Here is an 18,286-nt window from a genome sequence, read left to right as displayed (position 1 = left end):
CCTCCCAGAGTGAAGTTGGCCTCAAACGTTGCAAAGTAGTTCTGAACGACACCTCAGGTTTTATACACAACTACTGCCACAATACCATATCTGAGGCAGACACGGTGGCATTCACTTCTGTGGTAATTACAGCAAAGGGTCAGCCTGCACCGCGTGTTTTGACGGCCCTCAGGCGAAGGCGAGTTGCTCCCACAACCATCCCTGACGGGCACTAGCGCCCGGTTATTCATTCCCCGCTTCTAAGTGGTGGTGGGGGGGGGGAGGACGGCGCCGGCGGTTGGAGCAGCCTTTCCCCTTGGGCTCGCGATAGGTACAGTCTGGCGCAGGCGCATTACGACGCCGGCTCGCGTGACCTGACCGCTTTCGGCTGAGCGGGCGGCGGAAGTTTTCCACAGCCGGGCCCAGGGGGCGGGGGCGTTCTGGGTCCAGAGGGCAGCGGGAGCAAGATGAAGCCGACCCTGGCGCTGCTGTTGCTGGTGGCGGTAGGGTTGAGCGGCGCTGGGGCTCAACCGGGCGGTCTGCCGCCTGGGAAGAAACTACGCATGGCCTACGCCACGGGGCCGTTGCTCAAGTTCCAGATCTGGTGAGTGCGCGGCCTGTTGCGTTGCCCGCTGCTTCCCGACCCTGAACCGGAGCCACGTTCAGCGCTGTCCCGAAGGCCGGCCCGTCGGCGCCGCTTCTTCCATTTCGGTGCTATCTTGAGTTGAAGGAAGCGGCGGAGGATGGTGGGGCAGAGGGCGGGCGGGCGGGCGGGGCCGGTGTGGAAGCGGCAAGAAATGTCACGACTGGAACCAACCCCAGTGGAAGTGCCGGGTGGGGGTGGGTGGGTGGGTGGGTGGGGGGAATCGGGGTAGATAGTATGGTGGGGGGGCGATCCTGAAGCGCTGCAGGCTGCGGGAAAAGGAGGCGGAGAGATGGTGGCGATGACCGGCATGCAAAGCTCTGGATGGCTCTGCAGGTTGGGCTCTTTTCTGGGAAACCGGCTGGGGCTTGCTCGTTTCGGTGTTGGGTTGCAGCTGATATTAAGAATAGCGGCAAGGAGGTAGTCTGAGTAGCCAGGATACAGTGGAGAGGCAGGCAGTTGTGAGGCTAGGAAAATACGGTACTGGTTAGGACAGGGGTAGGCAACCTCGGCTCTTTTATGACTCATGGACTTCAACTCCCAGAATTCCTGAGCCAGCTATGCTGGCTCAGGAATTCTGGGAGTTGAAGTCCATGAGTCATAAAAGAGCCGAGGTTGCCTACCCCTGGGTTAGGAAGTACTAGAACCTTTGCCTTTCTCTCCCCCCCCCCCAATTATTGGCAAAGCAAATCCCAGTGGTCACGTGATCAAACTTAAGCGACTTGACAACTGGAATGTATTTATAATGGTTGCAGTGTCCCGAGGTCCTGTGATCTCCTTTTGCGCCCTTCTGACAAGCAAAGTCATTTCACTTAACAACCATGTTAGTAAACTTAACCACAGCGATTCACTTAAACTGTGGAAAGAAAGGTCGTAAAATGGGGCAAAAACTCAACTGTCTTGCTTAGGAACATACATTTGGGGCTCAATTGTCGTAAATTGAGGATTACCTGTAACATGTAGAGCTGGAAGGTATTCATTAGTATAGACTTTATTCCTTAAAACTTGTTTGTTTTATATTGCTCACCGTCTTTTCCTTAGCACAAATAATGACAATTTTACGTTAAAATAGTATTTCCCATTTATTCTGATACTGTCCCAAGGACATCTTCAAGGTGTATATAAGCTGTCAGGTTGTTAAATTTTGTTACCCCTTTTGTTGGAGGTTACTCCGGGCACTGGCAATAGAGCAGGATAGGATTTGGCAGTGGGATATCAAAATTATGCCAGCATAATTTTCATCTAGCTTGAAGGTAGATGACTAATATAACTTGGTAGTGCAGAAAGGCCTGCAGTGTGATTACATACTGAGTGGATTTCTTTGATTCCAGTGGGGATCGGAGAATGTAAGAATTTAGAAATTGCAGAGAAAAAGACGGACTGTCTTTGATTTGGTAATGTGTTTGTTTACAGTGAAAAAAGCAGTTAACTTGGGATAGTAGAAAGGTTTGTAGGTAGGACAAAATAGGACAAGTTACATTAATCCTTGCTCAGTAACTAAATCAGTATAAAGGAACAGACTATTAGGAGTGAAGCAATAAAATACAGGTTATTCAAATCAGTTTTTACCCTTATATCTGTCATAAGATTGGTTGTTCATTAAGGGAACAACTTTTGCACTAACTGTAAAACTAAACCTGTAGGCCAGGGGTGTCAAACTGCCGTCCCGCGGGCTGGATGCGTCATAGCAAAACCGCGCCCACCCCATTGTTGACAATGACAAAAAAGTCACGATATGTCGTGACACATCATGTGACATTGTGAGTTGGACACCCCAGCTGTAGGCAGTGCAGACTCTTGGAGCTTACTTCTGAGTTTGTATGCATACAATTGACACAGCAATTGAATTATTCTAAGAAGCTGACTGAGACCTCTTGTCAGTAAACGTACTTAAAATTTAATTCCATTCCATTTCATTTCATTTATATGTAGTGTTTTTCCTGGAATTGGATACCAGAAGCTGCCTAGATTTGCTAAACTACAGCTTTGAAAACCCTGAGCCAGGAGAGCCAATTGTGATGGGTATTGGAGATATAATTCTCTAGATATTGCTGAATTAAATGTTCCTTGGCCCTATTCTATGAACATTCAATTTTTTAGCAATGGGTTTTAGCAAAATATTTCTAAAATAGCACAATTTTTATCATTGTTAAAGGTGAACATGGACGGACAGCTTATCTTTTAAATTTCAAGTTCTGACAATGTGTGTATACTTTTGGAAATGAGATTTCAATATTATGAATTACAGGTGTGAAACTAAACAAGCTAGATCTCCACTTAAATTTGATTAATTAAAGGTAATTGTGATTTTTAAATTTCAGGATATTTCAGCTTTTGTTCTGCCCTAAATATCTTGTGTTTTTTAGCCTTAATTATTTATCTTCTTTTTTCATTGTAAATACTGTTTGTCCTATGAAGCTTTCATAATTAAGAATATTTGTGCCTATTTCTTACTATTTTTAAACAAGCATTGTTATGTCTCTGATGAACCAATGTTGCATCAGCATAAGAGAACACATAGGGATTAAAGTCGGAAAACAGGAGATAATTAAAAAAAACAATTTCACATTAGTCTTAAAGTTTTTATTTTTAAGACAACCATTTAATAAAGTTTATAAATATTTATATAATGTTATATGCAATTCCTCAGTCATTAAGCTCAGGGGCAGTAGTGTAAATTAGGTTTTCACAACACTAAAGTTTCTGCATTCTGGTTAAAATTAATTTTATTAAAATGTATTTGTTGAAAAAAGTTAATCTCCATGAGAGCAATTATAAAGCAGAAAACCGCCTTTCAATATTATGAAACTCAGTATGGTATTTGGCAAGGAATCAAATGAAAAACAAAGAAATAGAAGCACAATACTCCAATACTAAACATAATTAACTAAAATTTCTTTTTGAACTCAAATATGGCTTCCAGAACACTGTTTGAAATGACGGTATCTACCTAGTTCTTGAACCTTGCTGCATGATCACAATATCCCTAGTGTATGATTAAAACTTTCAGAAGGAATCATTTGAGCAGATGAATATAACAAATGGATTTTTTGTTTTATGCTAATTATTGGATCAAAGAGACTGGTTTACTACTAAAGCTGTTGTTATTTCTGATTTTTCCTATTGTTTCTCATCAGGATACTACAGGATTATTGTACATTCAAACATAATATACAAACTGGTTACTGAAATGCTTTGTAACAAATTGTAATGTGAAAAAATATAGAAGCAACAAAGTAATAATTTTATGTTCCAAATGTTATTGCAGAAAAAAATGTAATCTTGTTTAATTGCTGATATATTCTATTCTATTCATTTTTGCTAATATTTTAAAGGTCAAAGCATACTGGGTGGAATTAAGAGTTAGTGATAGTTTTATATACCGTATTTTCCGGCGTATAAGACGACCCGGCGTATAAGACGACCCCTGACTTTTGACAAGATTTTCAAGGTTTTTCGTCTTATACGCCGGAAAATACTTACATGCCAGTTGCCAAGTGTCCGACACAAGCCCGATTCAGATTCAGCCCCGTCTGATGCAAATGGTGCAAAGCCACGCGCTCTTCCAGGCCAGACTCTGCAAACAGCACGCCAGAAGCCGCAACCACCGCGGGAACTCTGAGTCCCCGCCTTTCGGCAGCCTGCACGACCAAGTGCGATTCGGCTTTGAGAAAGCATTTGCAGACGGAGCAGCCGCCGCGTCTGGAGCCAAGCCCCGCCCAGGAGACGGTTGGCCAGGCGGGCCTGGAAGACGCGCTAGAGAGCCGGGCTTGCCGGCTGGCGAGAACTGCTGCATGGTCTGCGGGCAAGAGGGGCGCCAAGTACCGCTGTTCCGCACTCTGTGACCAGGCAAGCGATTCTTCCGGTCGGCACGGGTCAGGCGGTGCCTCGGCAGGAGCAAAGGTGCTCCCTTCCTACTGTCTGTCGCGGCCTATGGGCGCGACATTCAGCGGGGCCCCTCTTCACAGCATGCCGCACGGGCCTCACCCGTCTCCCAATGGACGCGCCTCCCTCGCTACGGGAGCCACCCCCGCCATCCCTGCACGCCACAGACGCAGGCCCACCTCGACTCGTCGTGAGCCTGCCTTCCGCGCGTCGGCTGCTTCTTCCGACCGTCCGACGCCGCGTCCGTCTCCAGCGATCGCCGGCCTGGCTCGGAGGCAGGGGAGGCTCACGAATAGGAGGCTTCTCCCTCCCGTCCGAACCCTGGTGGCGATGGCGACAGCGGCGGCTCAGCTCCAAGCCATTCCGTCCCCTCCCCCGATCCGATGAGTGATTGACACACCGATGCTCGGCAGCTGGCCAGCGCGCGCGCGCGCGCAGGACAACTCTGCCGGGTGTCGCCCGGTGCCAGCGGGCTCCGCGGCGTTCTTGACCGGGACCGGACCCATCCGGGCTGCAGTGCCTAGACGCGGTGTGGGCTGGGAAGTTTGGCGGCGACATGCTGGCTGGGAGGCGGCTTTGGAGCGCGTTGCCGGGGACTGCAGATCAGAGAGGTGAATAATATTTTCCGGCATATAAGACGACCCGGCGTATAAGACGACCCCCCAACTTTTGAGACGATTTTTATGGGTTAAAAAGTCATATACACCAGAAAATACGGTAGTGTACATGCATACATGCAATATGTTAAGTAAAAATACAGTGTAAACATTTAATATCACAATAAAACCATATAATATCAGAATTAGTCATTTTCCAATAGAATACAATCAAGGGAAACATTTCTACAATTTCAGTATAAATCTATATCAAATAATGAGAAAGGTTTTCTGGCTTCATAAAGGTCATGTGGAAAGAAACTTAAATTTCAAGACATTAGACTCCAGATGTACATTAAAGGGAAGAGTAGAAGTTAAATGGAGAAATCCCCTAAAATGTGAGAAATCATTTTAGCAGGAGAAAAGCTAATTGAGCTTGATTGTGCAATCAAGCTGAGTGTAAAAGAACTTGGTTTGCACTCCTGGAAGGTTAGCTCTGGTCATTTAGATTGATAATACTTTGGTAGATCCAATTAGAATGAGAATCTATGCAACACAGTCAGCAACTTTAATAATCTTTTAAATCAGGAAATAGAATTATGTGGCCAATTTAAAAGCCTATCAATGTTTCCCATTTATATTTGTTCATCTATTTCCACATTGTAGTACAATTCTGACCTGTAAAATATTTTATATTCACATTTTGGTTTAGTTCACTCTTATAACCAGATCTTGTAGTTAGATTAGATTAGATAATTTTCACCCTACTGTACATTCTTTGCAACTTTTCTTTTTAAAATGTTTAAGAGGAATATATTTTAAAAATTCCTACAATATAGTCAGTTTAATGACTCAAATGAAAACATTTAGAGTCTTTTTTTTAAAAAAGTGCTTGCTTAGAAAAAGCATGCTTTTCTAGAGATCTAATAATGTGTGGACTTTCACTCTTAGAATTTCTCAGACAGAATGATCACTTTACAGAGCTATGAAAGTCGATAACACTACAAAAATGTCCATCTTAGGAAACATTTGTTTAGCAATTACATCTAGGATTAAAATGGTTCTATTCATATTGTTTAATATTGAGTTATAATTTTAAAAAGGTGCTTAGATGGAAGCAATTGTTATTTTTCTCTATGTGGGGAAAAGAATGGTCAACCTTGTCAAACTGATCATCTATATATAGTTCTTGAGTGATGACCTAATTGAACCTGCAATTGAACCTGTAAGTCATAGTAGTTATTAGGTGGGTCACCATGCGACCACATCTGTTTTTATGATCTTTGTCGTGGCAGCTGTTATGTGAATGTGATGGTTAAGTAAACTAACTAGCAGTATTTTTTATGGAAATTGGAAGTAAATGCTGATTTCTTCCAAAAATGTCATGTGAGCAGTTGTTGTTGTTAGCTGCAAAGTCGTGTCCGACCCATCGCCACCCCATGGACAATGTTCCTCCATGCCTTCCTGTCCTCTACCATCTTCTGGAGTCCGTTTAAGCTTACACCTACTGCTTCAGTGACTCCATCCAGCCACCTCATTCTCTGTCGTTCCCTTCTTCTCTTGCCCTCAATCTTTCCCAGCATTAGGCTCTTCTCCAGTGAGTCCTTCCTTCTCATTAGGTGGCCAAAGTATTTGAGTTTCAACTTTAGGATCTGGCCTTCTAAAGAGCAGTCAGGGTTGATCCCCTCTAGGACTGACCGGTTTGATCGCCTTGCAGTCCAAGGGACTTGCAGGAGTCTTCTCCAGCACCATAGTTCAAAGGCCTCAATTCTTTGGCGCTCAGCCTTTCTTATGGTCCAACTTTCACAGCCATACATTGCAACTGGGAAGACCATAGCCTTGACTATACACACTTTTGTTGACAGGATGATGTCTGTGCTTTTTAGTGTGCTGTGTAGATTTGCCATGGCTTTCCTCCCCAGGAGCAAGCGTCTTTTAATTTCTTGGCTACAGTCTCCATCTGCAGTGATCTTGGAGCCCAGGAAAATAAAATCTGTCACTACCTCCATTTCTTCCCCATCTATTTGCCAGGAATTGAGAGGGCTGGATGCCATGATCTTGGTTTTCTTAATGTTAAGTTTCAACCCAAGATTTGCACTCTCCTTCTTCACCCACAGCAAGAGGCTCTTTAGTTCTTCTTCACTTTCTGCCATTAGAGCGGTATCATCTGCATATCTTAGGTTGTTGATATTTCTCCCGGCAATCTTAATTCCAACTTTTGATTCATCTAGCCCTGCCTTTCTCATGATGTGCTCTGCATATACATTAAATAGGCAGGGCGACAGTATACAGCCTTGCCGGACTCCTTTCCCAATTTTGAACCAATCAATGGTTCCGTGTCCAGTTCTCACTGTTGCTTCTTGACCCGTATATAGGTTTCTCAGGAGACAAATAAGATGGTCTGGTACTCCCATCTCTTTAAGAACTTGCCACAGTTTGTTATGATCCACACAATCAAATGCTTTAGCATAGTCAATGAAGCAGAAGTAGATGTTTTTCTGGAACTCCCTAGCTTTCTCCATGATCCAGTGTATGTTGACAATTTGATCTCTAGTTCCTCTGCCTCTTCAAAATCCTGCCTGTACTTCTGGTAGTTCTCGATTCACATACTGCTGGAGTCTAGCTTGTAGGATTTTAAGCATAACTTTACTAGCATGAGAAATGAGTACAATGGTGCAATAGTTTGGACATTCTTTGGCATTGCCTTTCTTTGGAATTGGAATGTAAACTGATCTTTTCCAATCCTGTGGCCATTGTTGAGTTTTCCAAATTTGCTGGCAAATTGAGTGTAGCACTTTTACTGCATCGTCTTTTAAGATTTTGAATAGCTCAGCTGGAATACTGTCACTTCCACTAGCTTTGTTGTTGCTCAGCTTTTCTAAGGCCCACTTCACTTCACATTCTAGGATGTCTGGCCAGTGACCACCTCATTGTGATTATCAGGGACGTTAAGCTCATTCTTGTATAGTTCTTCTGTGTAATTTTGCCACCTCTTCTTAATCTCTTTTGCCTCTGTTAGGTCCCTGCCCTTTTGGTCCTTTATCGTGCCCATTTTTGCATTAAACATTCCCTTCATCTCTCCAATTTTCTTGAAGAGATCTCTAGTCCACCCTATTCTATTGTTTTCTTCTATTTCTTTGCACTGTTCATTTAAGAAGACATTCTTATCTCTTCTAGCTATTCTCTGGAATTCTGCATTCAATTGGGCGTATCTTTCTTTTTCTCCCTTGCCTTTTCGCTTCCCTCCTTCCCTCAGCTATTTGCAAAGCTTCCTCAGACAGCCATTTTTTTTCTTGCATTTCTTTTTCTTTGGGATGGTTTTAGTTGCTACCTCTTGTACAATGTTGCGAACCTCTGTCCATAGTTCTTCAGGCACTCTGTCTATCAGATCTAATTCCTTAAATCTATTTGTCACCTCTACTGTATATTCAACAGGGATATGATTTAATTCATACCTGAGTGGCCTAGTGCTTTTCCCTACTTTCTTCAGTTTAAGCCTAAACTTTGCAATGAGAAGCTCATGGTCTGAGCCACAGTCAGCTCCTGGTCTTGTTTTTACTGACTGTATAGAGCTTCTCCATCTTTGGCTGCAGAGCACATAGTCAATCTGATTTCTGTGTTGACCGTCTGGTAATGTCCATGTGTAGAGCCGTCTCTTGGGTTGTTGGAAAAGAGTGTTTGCTATGACCATCGTATTCTCTTGACAAAATTCTATCAGCCTGTGCCCTGCTTCATTTTGTACTCCAAGGACAAACTTGCCTGTTATTCCAGTTATCTTTTGGCTTCCTACTTTAGCATTCCAGTCCCCCATGATGATAAGGACATCATTTTTTGGGTGTTAGTTCTATAAGGTGCTGTAGGGCTTCATAGACCCGGGCAATGAAGCCATGTGAGCAAGGTATGCTGCAAATGGCCATAAATGCAGATTGGTTGCTGAGCACCCAGAGTGCAGGGACATGATTACAGGGGCTAGTCCAGCTGTTGGAACTTTGAATTGGAGTCTGTTGGAACTTTGAATGGTTGCTACCGTGTTTTCCCGAAAATAAGACTCATCCAAATAATAAGCCCTAGCCTGACTTTTTAGGGAGTGGCCTAATATAAGCTCTCGCTCAAAAATAAGCCCAGGGGGTGGGCGGCTGATGTGTCCGGCAGCAGCTGCAGCCCACACAGCACAAGTAAGCCTGAGCGCAGAGGCAGAGGTTGGGAGAGGCAGGCGACCTGGATGCACTGTGTGGCCTCCTGGCTTGCGTGAGGCTTGTGTGGCGGCACTGGCAGCAGGCGGAGGCAGAGGCACGCGGGGAGGCAGGTGATCCCGCTGCCCAGTCCATCCCACCATCTCTTGGGGCATGTGGCCACGCAGTGCTTCAGGATTGCCTGCCTCCCCTGCCTCTGCCTCCGTGCTCAGACTTACCTGTGTTGCGCCAAGGGGCTGGTGGGCTGTGGCTGCTGCTGCCAGCCCCCGTGCACTTGCCGCCTCTATTATAGTGAGGTCTTCCAGCAACTATTAACTACTAAAACCCTTTTTTGTTTGTATTGGTTCTTGTTTTTTCTCAGGTGGCTACTGCCAGTATTTCTAATTATCTGAGTTCTAGGGGAAGAGCTTTTTCCAAACCATTGAATTTATCAGAGTGAGATGGAGGGAGGGCTGTGTGTGTGGGGGGGTATGTATGAAATGCTCAATCGTACCAGTATTAATTGTGATAAAATACTTCTATGCAGTGTTTCCTGAGGATACAGGCGGGTGTTTGAAGAGTACATGCGGGTTATTAGCCAGCGGTACCCAGACATCCGCATTGAAGGGGAAAACTATCTTCCCCAACCTATATATAGGTAAGTTAGCTCTGAGTTAAAATATACTAAATACTTTACCTGAATGGATTGGAGATATCAAGTTTTGTAATGTTACAAAATCTCAAAAGCAAAATTTGATTGCATTCTGACAATTTTAATTATTGTATATAATAATAATGTAACAGTCTGAAAAGTAACAAAATATCTGTAAGCAAATAGCTAAGTTCAGAGACCACCAAGAACTCTCATTTTTTTAAGAATAATATTCAGCTATTGTTAATGCACTTTAAAGTTTATGTGCAGCTTTTCAAATACATGGAAAAGCAAAATCCACTGGTGTTCACATTGGCATGGCATAACTTTTGTTTCTTTAGATTGTTAAATTTAGTTTTATCCTCCTTTGATAATTAACCTAACTTTTTTTTCTACCAGACATATAGCGTCTTTCTTGTCAGTCTTCAAACTAGTGCTAATAGGCTTCATTATTGTTGGCAAGGATCCTTTTGCTTTATTTGGCATGCAAACTCCAAGTGTCTGGCAGTGGGGACAAGAAAATAAGGTACTGTTTCTTAATAGCATTTTATTTTTTTAATTGTACTAGAAGCAGATTTTATACTATGTTTACTTAATTGAACCATATTATATGAGCATCCTCTTACTCATAATATTGTAAATGGAAGGTACTTTAAAAACATTACAAGCATTGTATACAACTAAAACATCTCATTTAGGGATGAAAAAAATTATTAGCTTTTAAAGAGATTTTTTTTGGCTGTAAGTAAGATTTGTGTATGTATGTATGTATGTATGTATAGGTATGCATACATCCAGTATGCCTTTGTGTTAGTCTTGACTCTTGACCCTTGGGACTGCCTGAATTTCTTGGTAATATTTTTTGGAAGTGGCTTGCCATTGTTTTCTTCCTAGGGCTGTGTCACTGACTGACCCAATGCCACCCAGCTGACTTTGTGCCTAAGGCAGGGATACACTTCTGGCCTCTGGTCTATCACAGCATATTGGCTCTCACGCAGGCATGATAATATTTGGCCCTTTTAAATGCCACAAATAATAAATTTTTCTTTTGATTGATACAAGTAGTTTGGAGAGTCCATTGGAGTTTGATGGCTAATAAATTTAAATAATAGTAACAACAAAAACAGCACTATCTAGTTGATATAAGAATGTTTAAAATTCTATTTAACGTCTTCAAAATTAGAAGTTGTGAAACATTTTAAAATAAGTAACTCAATGAAAAATGGGTTGAAGTATAATAACTTGACCTTAGCTATATACTTACTTGGAGGAAATTGTATTTTTAAAGTGCTCTTATAATGTTTGACTAAAAAAAATTTCCTAGTCATCTTGGTACAATTTATATCATCTCATCGTTGATGAATAATATCAAATACTCAAAATGTTAGTACAAAGAAAAGAGTATTATTAGGGTTGAAGCAGAATATTAATAGGTAGATTAAATGTGAAACTATAAGTTGCCTTTAAGGAGCTTTTGTTAGACACACACACACACACATTGTATTTATATATTGTACTTCTCAAGTTTTTTTCCTGTTAAAAATTTGATGTTGCCAGTGTTATTCATCAGTATATTTTTTCCTAAATATAAATGTTTTTGTAATATAAAAATAGCAAATCAATAAAACCTCTTAAATAAAGAATAATAAAGTATGCATAGCAGATGTTGCTATCAACTTAATTGAGAGAAATCACAAATATGTTACACAATTCTTAAATATATTGTGTGATGTAATAACTATGATAAATGCTCATTTTAGGTATATGCTTGTATGATGGTTTTCTTCCTGAGCAACATGATTGAGAACCAGTGTATGTCAACAGGTGCATTTGAAATAACTTTAAATGGTAAGTTTTCAATAATTTTTTTATCTTCCATTAAGCATAAAATGAACTTTATGCATCCATATAAGACACAGATTGGAGTCAAACTTGATTTAAAAGCACTTTATTTGTTAAGAATTTTATGAATATACAAACTACATTTGATACCCAAGATCAGACATAGGGTTTCTAAAGATAAAAACACTCTTTGGATCTGAGCTGTAAACTTTCACAAAACTAGATAAGATAACTTTAGAAGGAACCAGAATATCATCTTTTTTTAATTTCAAAAGCTTGTATCCATAGGTTTTGCATACGTATTTTGAATGTAGGTAGCTATAAAAGCTGTTCCTGCACCTTATATATTTAACCTTTTTCCCTATGCTTTTTAGATGTCCCAGTGTGGTCTAAGCTGGAGTCTGGGCATCTTCCTTCCATGCAGCAACTTGTTCAAATCCTTGATAACGAAATGAAACTCAATGTGCATATGGAGCAAATGCCACATCATAGATCATAGCCCCATTCATCAGTACTGAAAACTTCTTGTAAGTGTTTTAAAGATCTTTCTTTTCTGACCATATTCTGTACCTAGGATATTTAAGCAATGAAGTAGAGCAGGGATCCCTAACCCCCAGGCTGTGGACTGGCAATGGTCCGCGGCCCACCAGGAACCAGTCTCTATGTGTGTGAGATCCAGACAATGCGTGAATTCATGCCCCCGGTCTGCAGAAAAACCGCCCTCCGTGGAACTGCTCTCTGGTGCCCAAAAGGTGGGGGGAGGGCACTAAAGTAGAGTCTGCTTATCGAGACAGCCTACTTTTGGGGAATATTTTTAATCATTTTTATTGAATATCTTTGTCAACAATATGTGTAGAAGATATCTGGGATGTTTTTCTTTGAACTTACGTTATGAGGGTATCTTGTAACTTGTTCTGTTTCGATTTATTCTGCTTTCAGACATTAAGTGATACTTTCCAAAGGCAACATGAATGAAATAAATGAAGGTCTGTACTGAAGACAGAAAGCTGTTGGTACAGACTGGATGATCTACTTGTCTTCATGTTGTACCTTCTGAAAATCTTAATGCAAGATCTCTTTCAGTGCTGGTATGTGTCCAAGAACTGCACATTCAAGGAGTGCAATAATACTGTATAGTTTTTTTAAAAAAGTAATTTAGCCAGTTCAGTTTTAGAGGAAAAAAAATACAGGTATTACTTGATTACAAGTTTTTGCTTTTGATTAGATCCAGACTAAGTTGCATTTCAGACCTGTTAAATTTAGTGTGGATTAAATGCAACCAGTGGTCTTGTTCTAACTCTTTATATTCATGTCTATTAGGGTGGCAAAATTAGTTAATATTGTAATATTTTCCCTGGGGAAAAAATCTGATTTTCTTTATGTGGCCTTTATAGAATATTTGTAGTTTAAAATCAATCTTCAGAAGTACTGACTGTCTTTTAAACTGGTTTGGATAATTGATGGCTGCCGAACAATACTAAATTGGTTATGTAAGTTTTGTATATTTTCAGAGTATATTGCTGAGTGAATGGTGCATTGTAAAATTAAATTATATAAACAAATTATATGCAGAGTAACTACCTTCGTCATGACTTCAGAAGACCAAGTGATGTTCAGATTCTCTCAACAATTTAAAGTCTGTTTCCTGGCCCAAATTGTACGATCAAGTAGTTGGCTTTTATGCTGTCATAAATATGAACTAAGTAAACTAATTTAAATAAAGAAATTTCATTTACTGTGAGTAAATCAGCTTAAATCGCTTCATAAACTTGTCTGAATAATATATTGAAGAAAGAAGCAAAAGCAATTTCATATACATTATGGATGTTTCAAATCTCCCTTATATAATATTTGGCATTACTAAAAATTGTCACATAAATCCAAAAGGCAATCCCACTTTCTTAAAGGATAATATTTTTAGACCAGATACTGAAGAACAAAAAATATTTTTTAAACTATGTGAATATTTAATTTTAATTCATTGAAGAAAAGGCTTTCATTGAGTAAGTTTATTTTCAATGAAATGTATTCCGCATCCAGCCACAATTCTTTCATGTGTCCTGCAGCCTCTGTTGGTTCCCATGTTATCCTTTGAGTAACTGATCAAATACATTTGCAATAACAAGGTTAAAAATATATAAAAAAAGGGTTGTACTTTCCATCTATAATGTCCTCCATGTATATAAACAGTTTCAGATTTAGAAAGCAGATAATCATACATGGACTTATGATTAATTTGACTTGTTAAGTTGTGAATTTGCATAGCTTCTTATATGGGTTTAATGTTCTTTTGAGCTCTTCTTGTTTGTAGATGTTTTAAGACTAGTTTTGTTACACTGAAATTCTTCTACAAAAGCACAAAAAGAAAAAATAGTACAATCTATGTTAGTATCTTTCTAAGGCCAACTTAACATCTAAAATTTGGATCTTCCAGAATTCTTTGTTTAATAGGATAATAAAGGAAGAAATAAAAATATGCTAATTTCAGGCTAATTTCAGTCCTAGTAATCATTTAAAATGTAAATATACAAAATCAAATCTTCCTTGAGTTGAACTTAATTCAACATATCAATGATATTTTTTCCCCCTCAACCATACTGAAATGGTTTGCCATTGTGTATTTTGGGACTTTCTTGGCCTTTCAACCACATCTGACCAACATAACTCTTCGTAGATAGCAAACAACATCTAGATTCCTATTTCAAATTGTCTGGTGTGATTTCTGGCAAATAAGTTAATTATTATTATACTGTCTTATTTGGAAGTCCCAGAGAACTCAACTTGCTATTTGTTAATTATTACTCTTATGGTTAGCCTATAATCTTAATTAAATGAACTTTCAGTTTAAAAGTTGATGGTGATGAAGAGTTCCATAGTGGCAATGCAATAATTTCAATATTATTATTATTTTATTTGAATTATATGCCATATGACTCCAGATGACTCTGGGCAACTAACAACTTAAAAACAAAATTACAAATATACAATCAACAATAAACAAGATGACGAATAACAAACATATAACATACTGAACATGGAAATATAACCACGCTCGCTCAAAGTCTGGGAATCTTAAGCTGCCAATTTTTAAGATTTTATGTTGCTGCTGAAATTTTTCAAGGTTGCCTTTTATAGGCTTACATCCTGTTCAAGTGTGATATAATGTGGTCTTATTATTTAACATTGTTCAGAGGCATCTTCTGGAGAAAACAGGTTTCTACTTCCCCTCCACCCAAATATCAATTTGCGTTAGGGAACATCTAGATCTCATGTGTGACAAAATTAGTTTGGGGTAGAAAATAAATATTACTGCCATTTCCAACTTACCCTGCAAAAGAATATTGCACACTGGTGTCTCCAAAGCAAAAGCATTGATATGATGGGCTCCTAGATTTTTAATAATAGAATGGACATTTTGCAGTAGCCCTACTTTGATAAGCATCAGTTACAGATAGTCCTCAACTTATGACCACAATTGAAATAAGCAAGACAGTTAAGTGAATTATTACCTTTCTTGCCACAGTTATTAAGTAAATCACTGCAGTTAAGTTAGTAATACGGTTAAGTGAATTTGGCTTCCCCAGTAACTTTGCTTACAAGATTGAAAAGGGTGGTGATCACATGACCTTGGAACACTGCAACCATCGTAAATATAAGTCAATTGCCAACATCTGAATTTTGATCATATGGCCACAGGGATGCTTCAATGGTCATAAGCGTGAAAAACAATCATAAGTCACTTTTATTTATTTATTTATTTATTTTTGGGACTTATCTCCCGAAGGACTCAGGGCGGCTAACAACAACTTTTGTCAGTGTTGTAACTTCGAATGGTCACTAAATGAGTGGTTGTAAGTTGAGGACTGCCTCTAGTGTTGTATCTATTAATTTTGACCTTACATAATTACACAAGCTTTACATATACTATTTTTTACTCTATTATTATTACAAAATTCCTTTTGAAAAGCTGTTTTATAATTTTTCAAAATTGTTGAAGAATTATGAGTGATATTTGGTGCTCTCAGCGCTTGATTGGTTTCTTGCAGACATTTCATTGCTATCATGCTAGCACTGATGTTGCCAGTTTGGGTAATGAACGTCTGCAAGAAAACAATCAAGCTCAGAGAGCATCAATGACCCCTCATTTCAACCCTGAGCTACAAATATTACCCTTGATTGTTAAAGAATTATGTTTTCAAAAATAAATTTCTGAAGTTTAAAACATTGAGTGACGGTACAGCAAACATTAATGAAAACATGTGCTTAATCATTTGCAGTTATTTTTCCATATGTTTACAGTATATAGTAGGTTTTTGAATGGGGGACAGTAAAATTGCAGAACAATTGAGATTCTTCCTCAACCAAAAACAAAAAAATCCAAACAACCAAGAACTAATTAAAAATATTTTGAAATATATAAAGAAATAATACAAACAAATTTTAATGGGTATATTGATTCAACTCATTACAAAAATCAGGTATTCCCAATGATACAGTATACTAAGATTTTTTTAAAAGTCTACTTAATTCAATTCAGTTATGATGTAAATTTATTATGGTCTGTGGACTATAGTCCTTTTGATTTTGTTTGGTATATGTGATGCTTACTGTGAACTCTTTATCTGTGAGAAAGACTTAGGTTGAAATACATTCAGAGTTTTTGTCTTATTTGAAAATCAGGATTAAATATTGCTTGGCATATATACTGCACATGTTTATGTGATATGTTCATATATATTGGGTGCATTTTTTAAAATTAGTGTGCCATGATTATTGCTGAGCTAATAACAGATATTTCTCTGCATCCTCAAATATATTTTGTTACTGCTATGAAAATTACTGGTTTAATCATAGGATATATAGCAATGTGTTTAGGTTTCTGTAATATTCCCACTCTTATAATTAATTCCATTCAAAATACACCTTTTTCTCTTGTTCCAAATTTAAACTTCTCATTTTTTCAAATTCTATGTATGTACATCATTGTTAAATCTCAGGGAAGAAATAAATATATAAAGCTTAACTTCACTATAGCCAATCAAAATAGTATTTCTGCTTTTTTATATAATCAGCTTTATATTTTACTATATATTAAAACTGTTGGACTTCAATAAAACCTAAGTCTTTCACTACAGCTTAAGCCCATTGATTTCAGTTTTATGTACATTTATTGTGGGGAGGTTTTAATCTCATTGAAAAAATCTGAAAGTACTCCAAATTTACATGTACTGATACAGTGTGTGTGACTTTGGAATAAAAATGTTAATTTGGGTGATCTTAATTGTATTAAAAAATTGACATTCCGAATGTAAGATTTGTTTCCACACCATATTTTCATAAAATTGCTATAAATTTTAAATAATACCATACAACTCATGACCTGTTGGTTCATTGTTTCAGAAATATTTCCTTATCTAAACAGAGAAACAGAACGACCAAGGTCAGAGACTCTGGGAGTGGGAGTGCCTTTCCACTTCCTGCCAGTTTGACTCTCCAGCAGTTGATGATGGGATTGGTCTACCCGGTATCTGGAGGGCTACATACGGCAGGACTGTTCTGCCTGATCTCCAGTGGCCAAAGGAAGAATTGATCTAACTAGCCCTCAAGAGGGCTAGGGTGCAACTGGTCTACTGAACCTACAGGTGGCAGCACAGCAGCACTGAAACAACAAATTTGCCAAATTTTAATCCCATGAAAGTCATGGTTTCAGATTTTGTACACATCCTGTAATTTAGCCCTTTTGAGGTACCTAGGTTCTAAAAGTGCTTCTGTGATGGACAATTTTCCCCAGTTAAAGGTTATAAATATGTGAGTTTTAATAGTATATAAATCATTTAGATTTTGTTAGGATATTTCTAAAGTACATGATTGGCGTATTAGAGGAAGGCATCACATTCTTCAGTTTCACCTGTAGGAAATAAATACAGAAATATATTCTTGAAAACCATCTCCTGCTGGAAATTCTGCAAGAAGGTGCAGACTTCACCAACCTAGTGATTTTCAGATATGTGGACTATAGCTCCTATCACCCCCACCCACCAACCCAAATGTTAAGAGTTTTCTGACCAGAGGTAAAGATCTGATATAGCACATGTAGTAAGCATTGATTGTGAAAAGCTGTTGTAATTAGTTACTCATAAAAACAAATAAAAGCTTCAAGGTATAAAAGCTGTGTTAATTGCTTTGAAACAACCCGAAAGTACAGACTCCTTTTAAATAGTGTTTGCAAACCTATTACTGCATCTCTTTTGGTGGCCATTAGTGAAAAGATTGGTGATATCTATCTCAAAATGGCTAACATAAAATCTGAACCTGCAATAATTGTGAACTTAATGGATAGACTGTTTGAATAGGAGATAAGTTAGTGGTAGAATTGAGACAGTTGAACCAGTTCCATGTGGTTAACTAAATATAGCAATCAAGTACATCTGTGCTTCTATGCTATAAAATCCCCATCTCTCAAATGTGTATCCTTGTAAATTTGTTTCCCCTCTTCATAGAGTTCTAAGGAGCTAAA

General features: G+C 38.9%; 1 protein-coding gene across 1 annotated transcript; it reads left to right on the top strand.

The window, feature by feature from the left end:
• The first annotated feature begins 346 nt into the window (after positions 1-346).
• On the top strand, positions 347-16,903 carry SELENOT (selenoprotein T). Its single transcript, XM_081328818.1, has 6 exons — positions 347-583; positions 9,823-9,933; positions 10,327-10,453; positions 11,688-11,775; positions 12,144-12,296; positions 12,709-16,903. The coding sequence occupies exons 1-5, from the start codon at positions 447-449 to the stop codon at positions 12,266-12,268; spliced, it is 588 nt and encodes a 195-aa protein (XP_081184944.1). The 5' UTR covers positions 347-446; the 3' UTR covers positions 12,269-12,296; positions 12,709-16,903.
• Positions 16,904-18,286: the final 1,383 nt, after the last annotated feature.

Source organism: Vipera berus (assembly GCF_964194415.1).
Source record: "Vipera berus genome assembly, chromosome: 5".
Classification (NCBI taxonomy): Eukaryota; Metazoa; Chordata; class Lepidosauria; order Squamata; family Viperidae; genus Vipera; species Vipera berus.
This window is presented reverse-complemented; position numbering and strand designations above follow the sequence as displayed.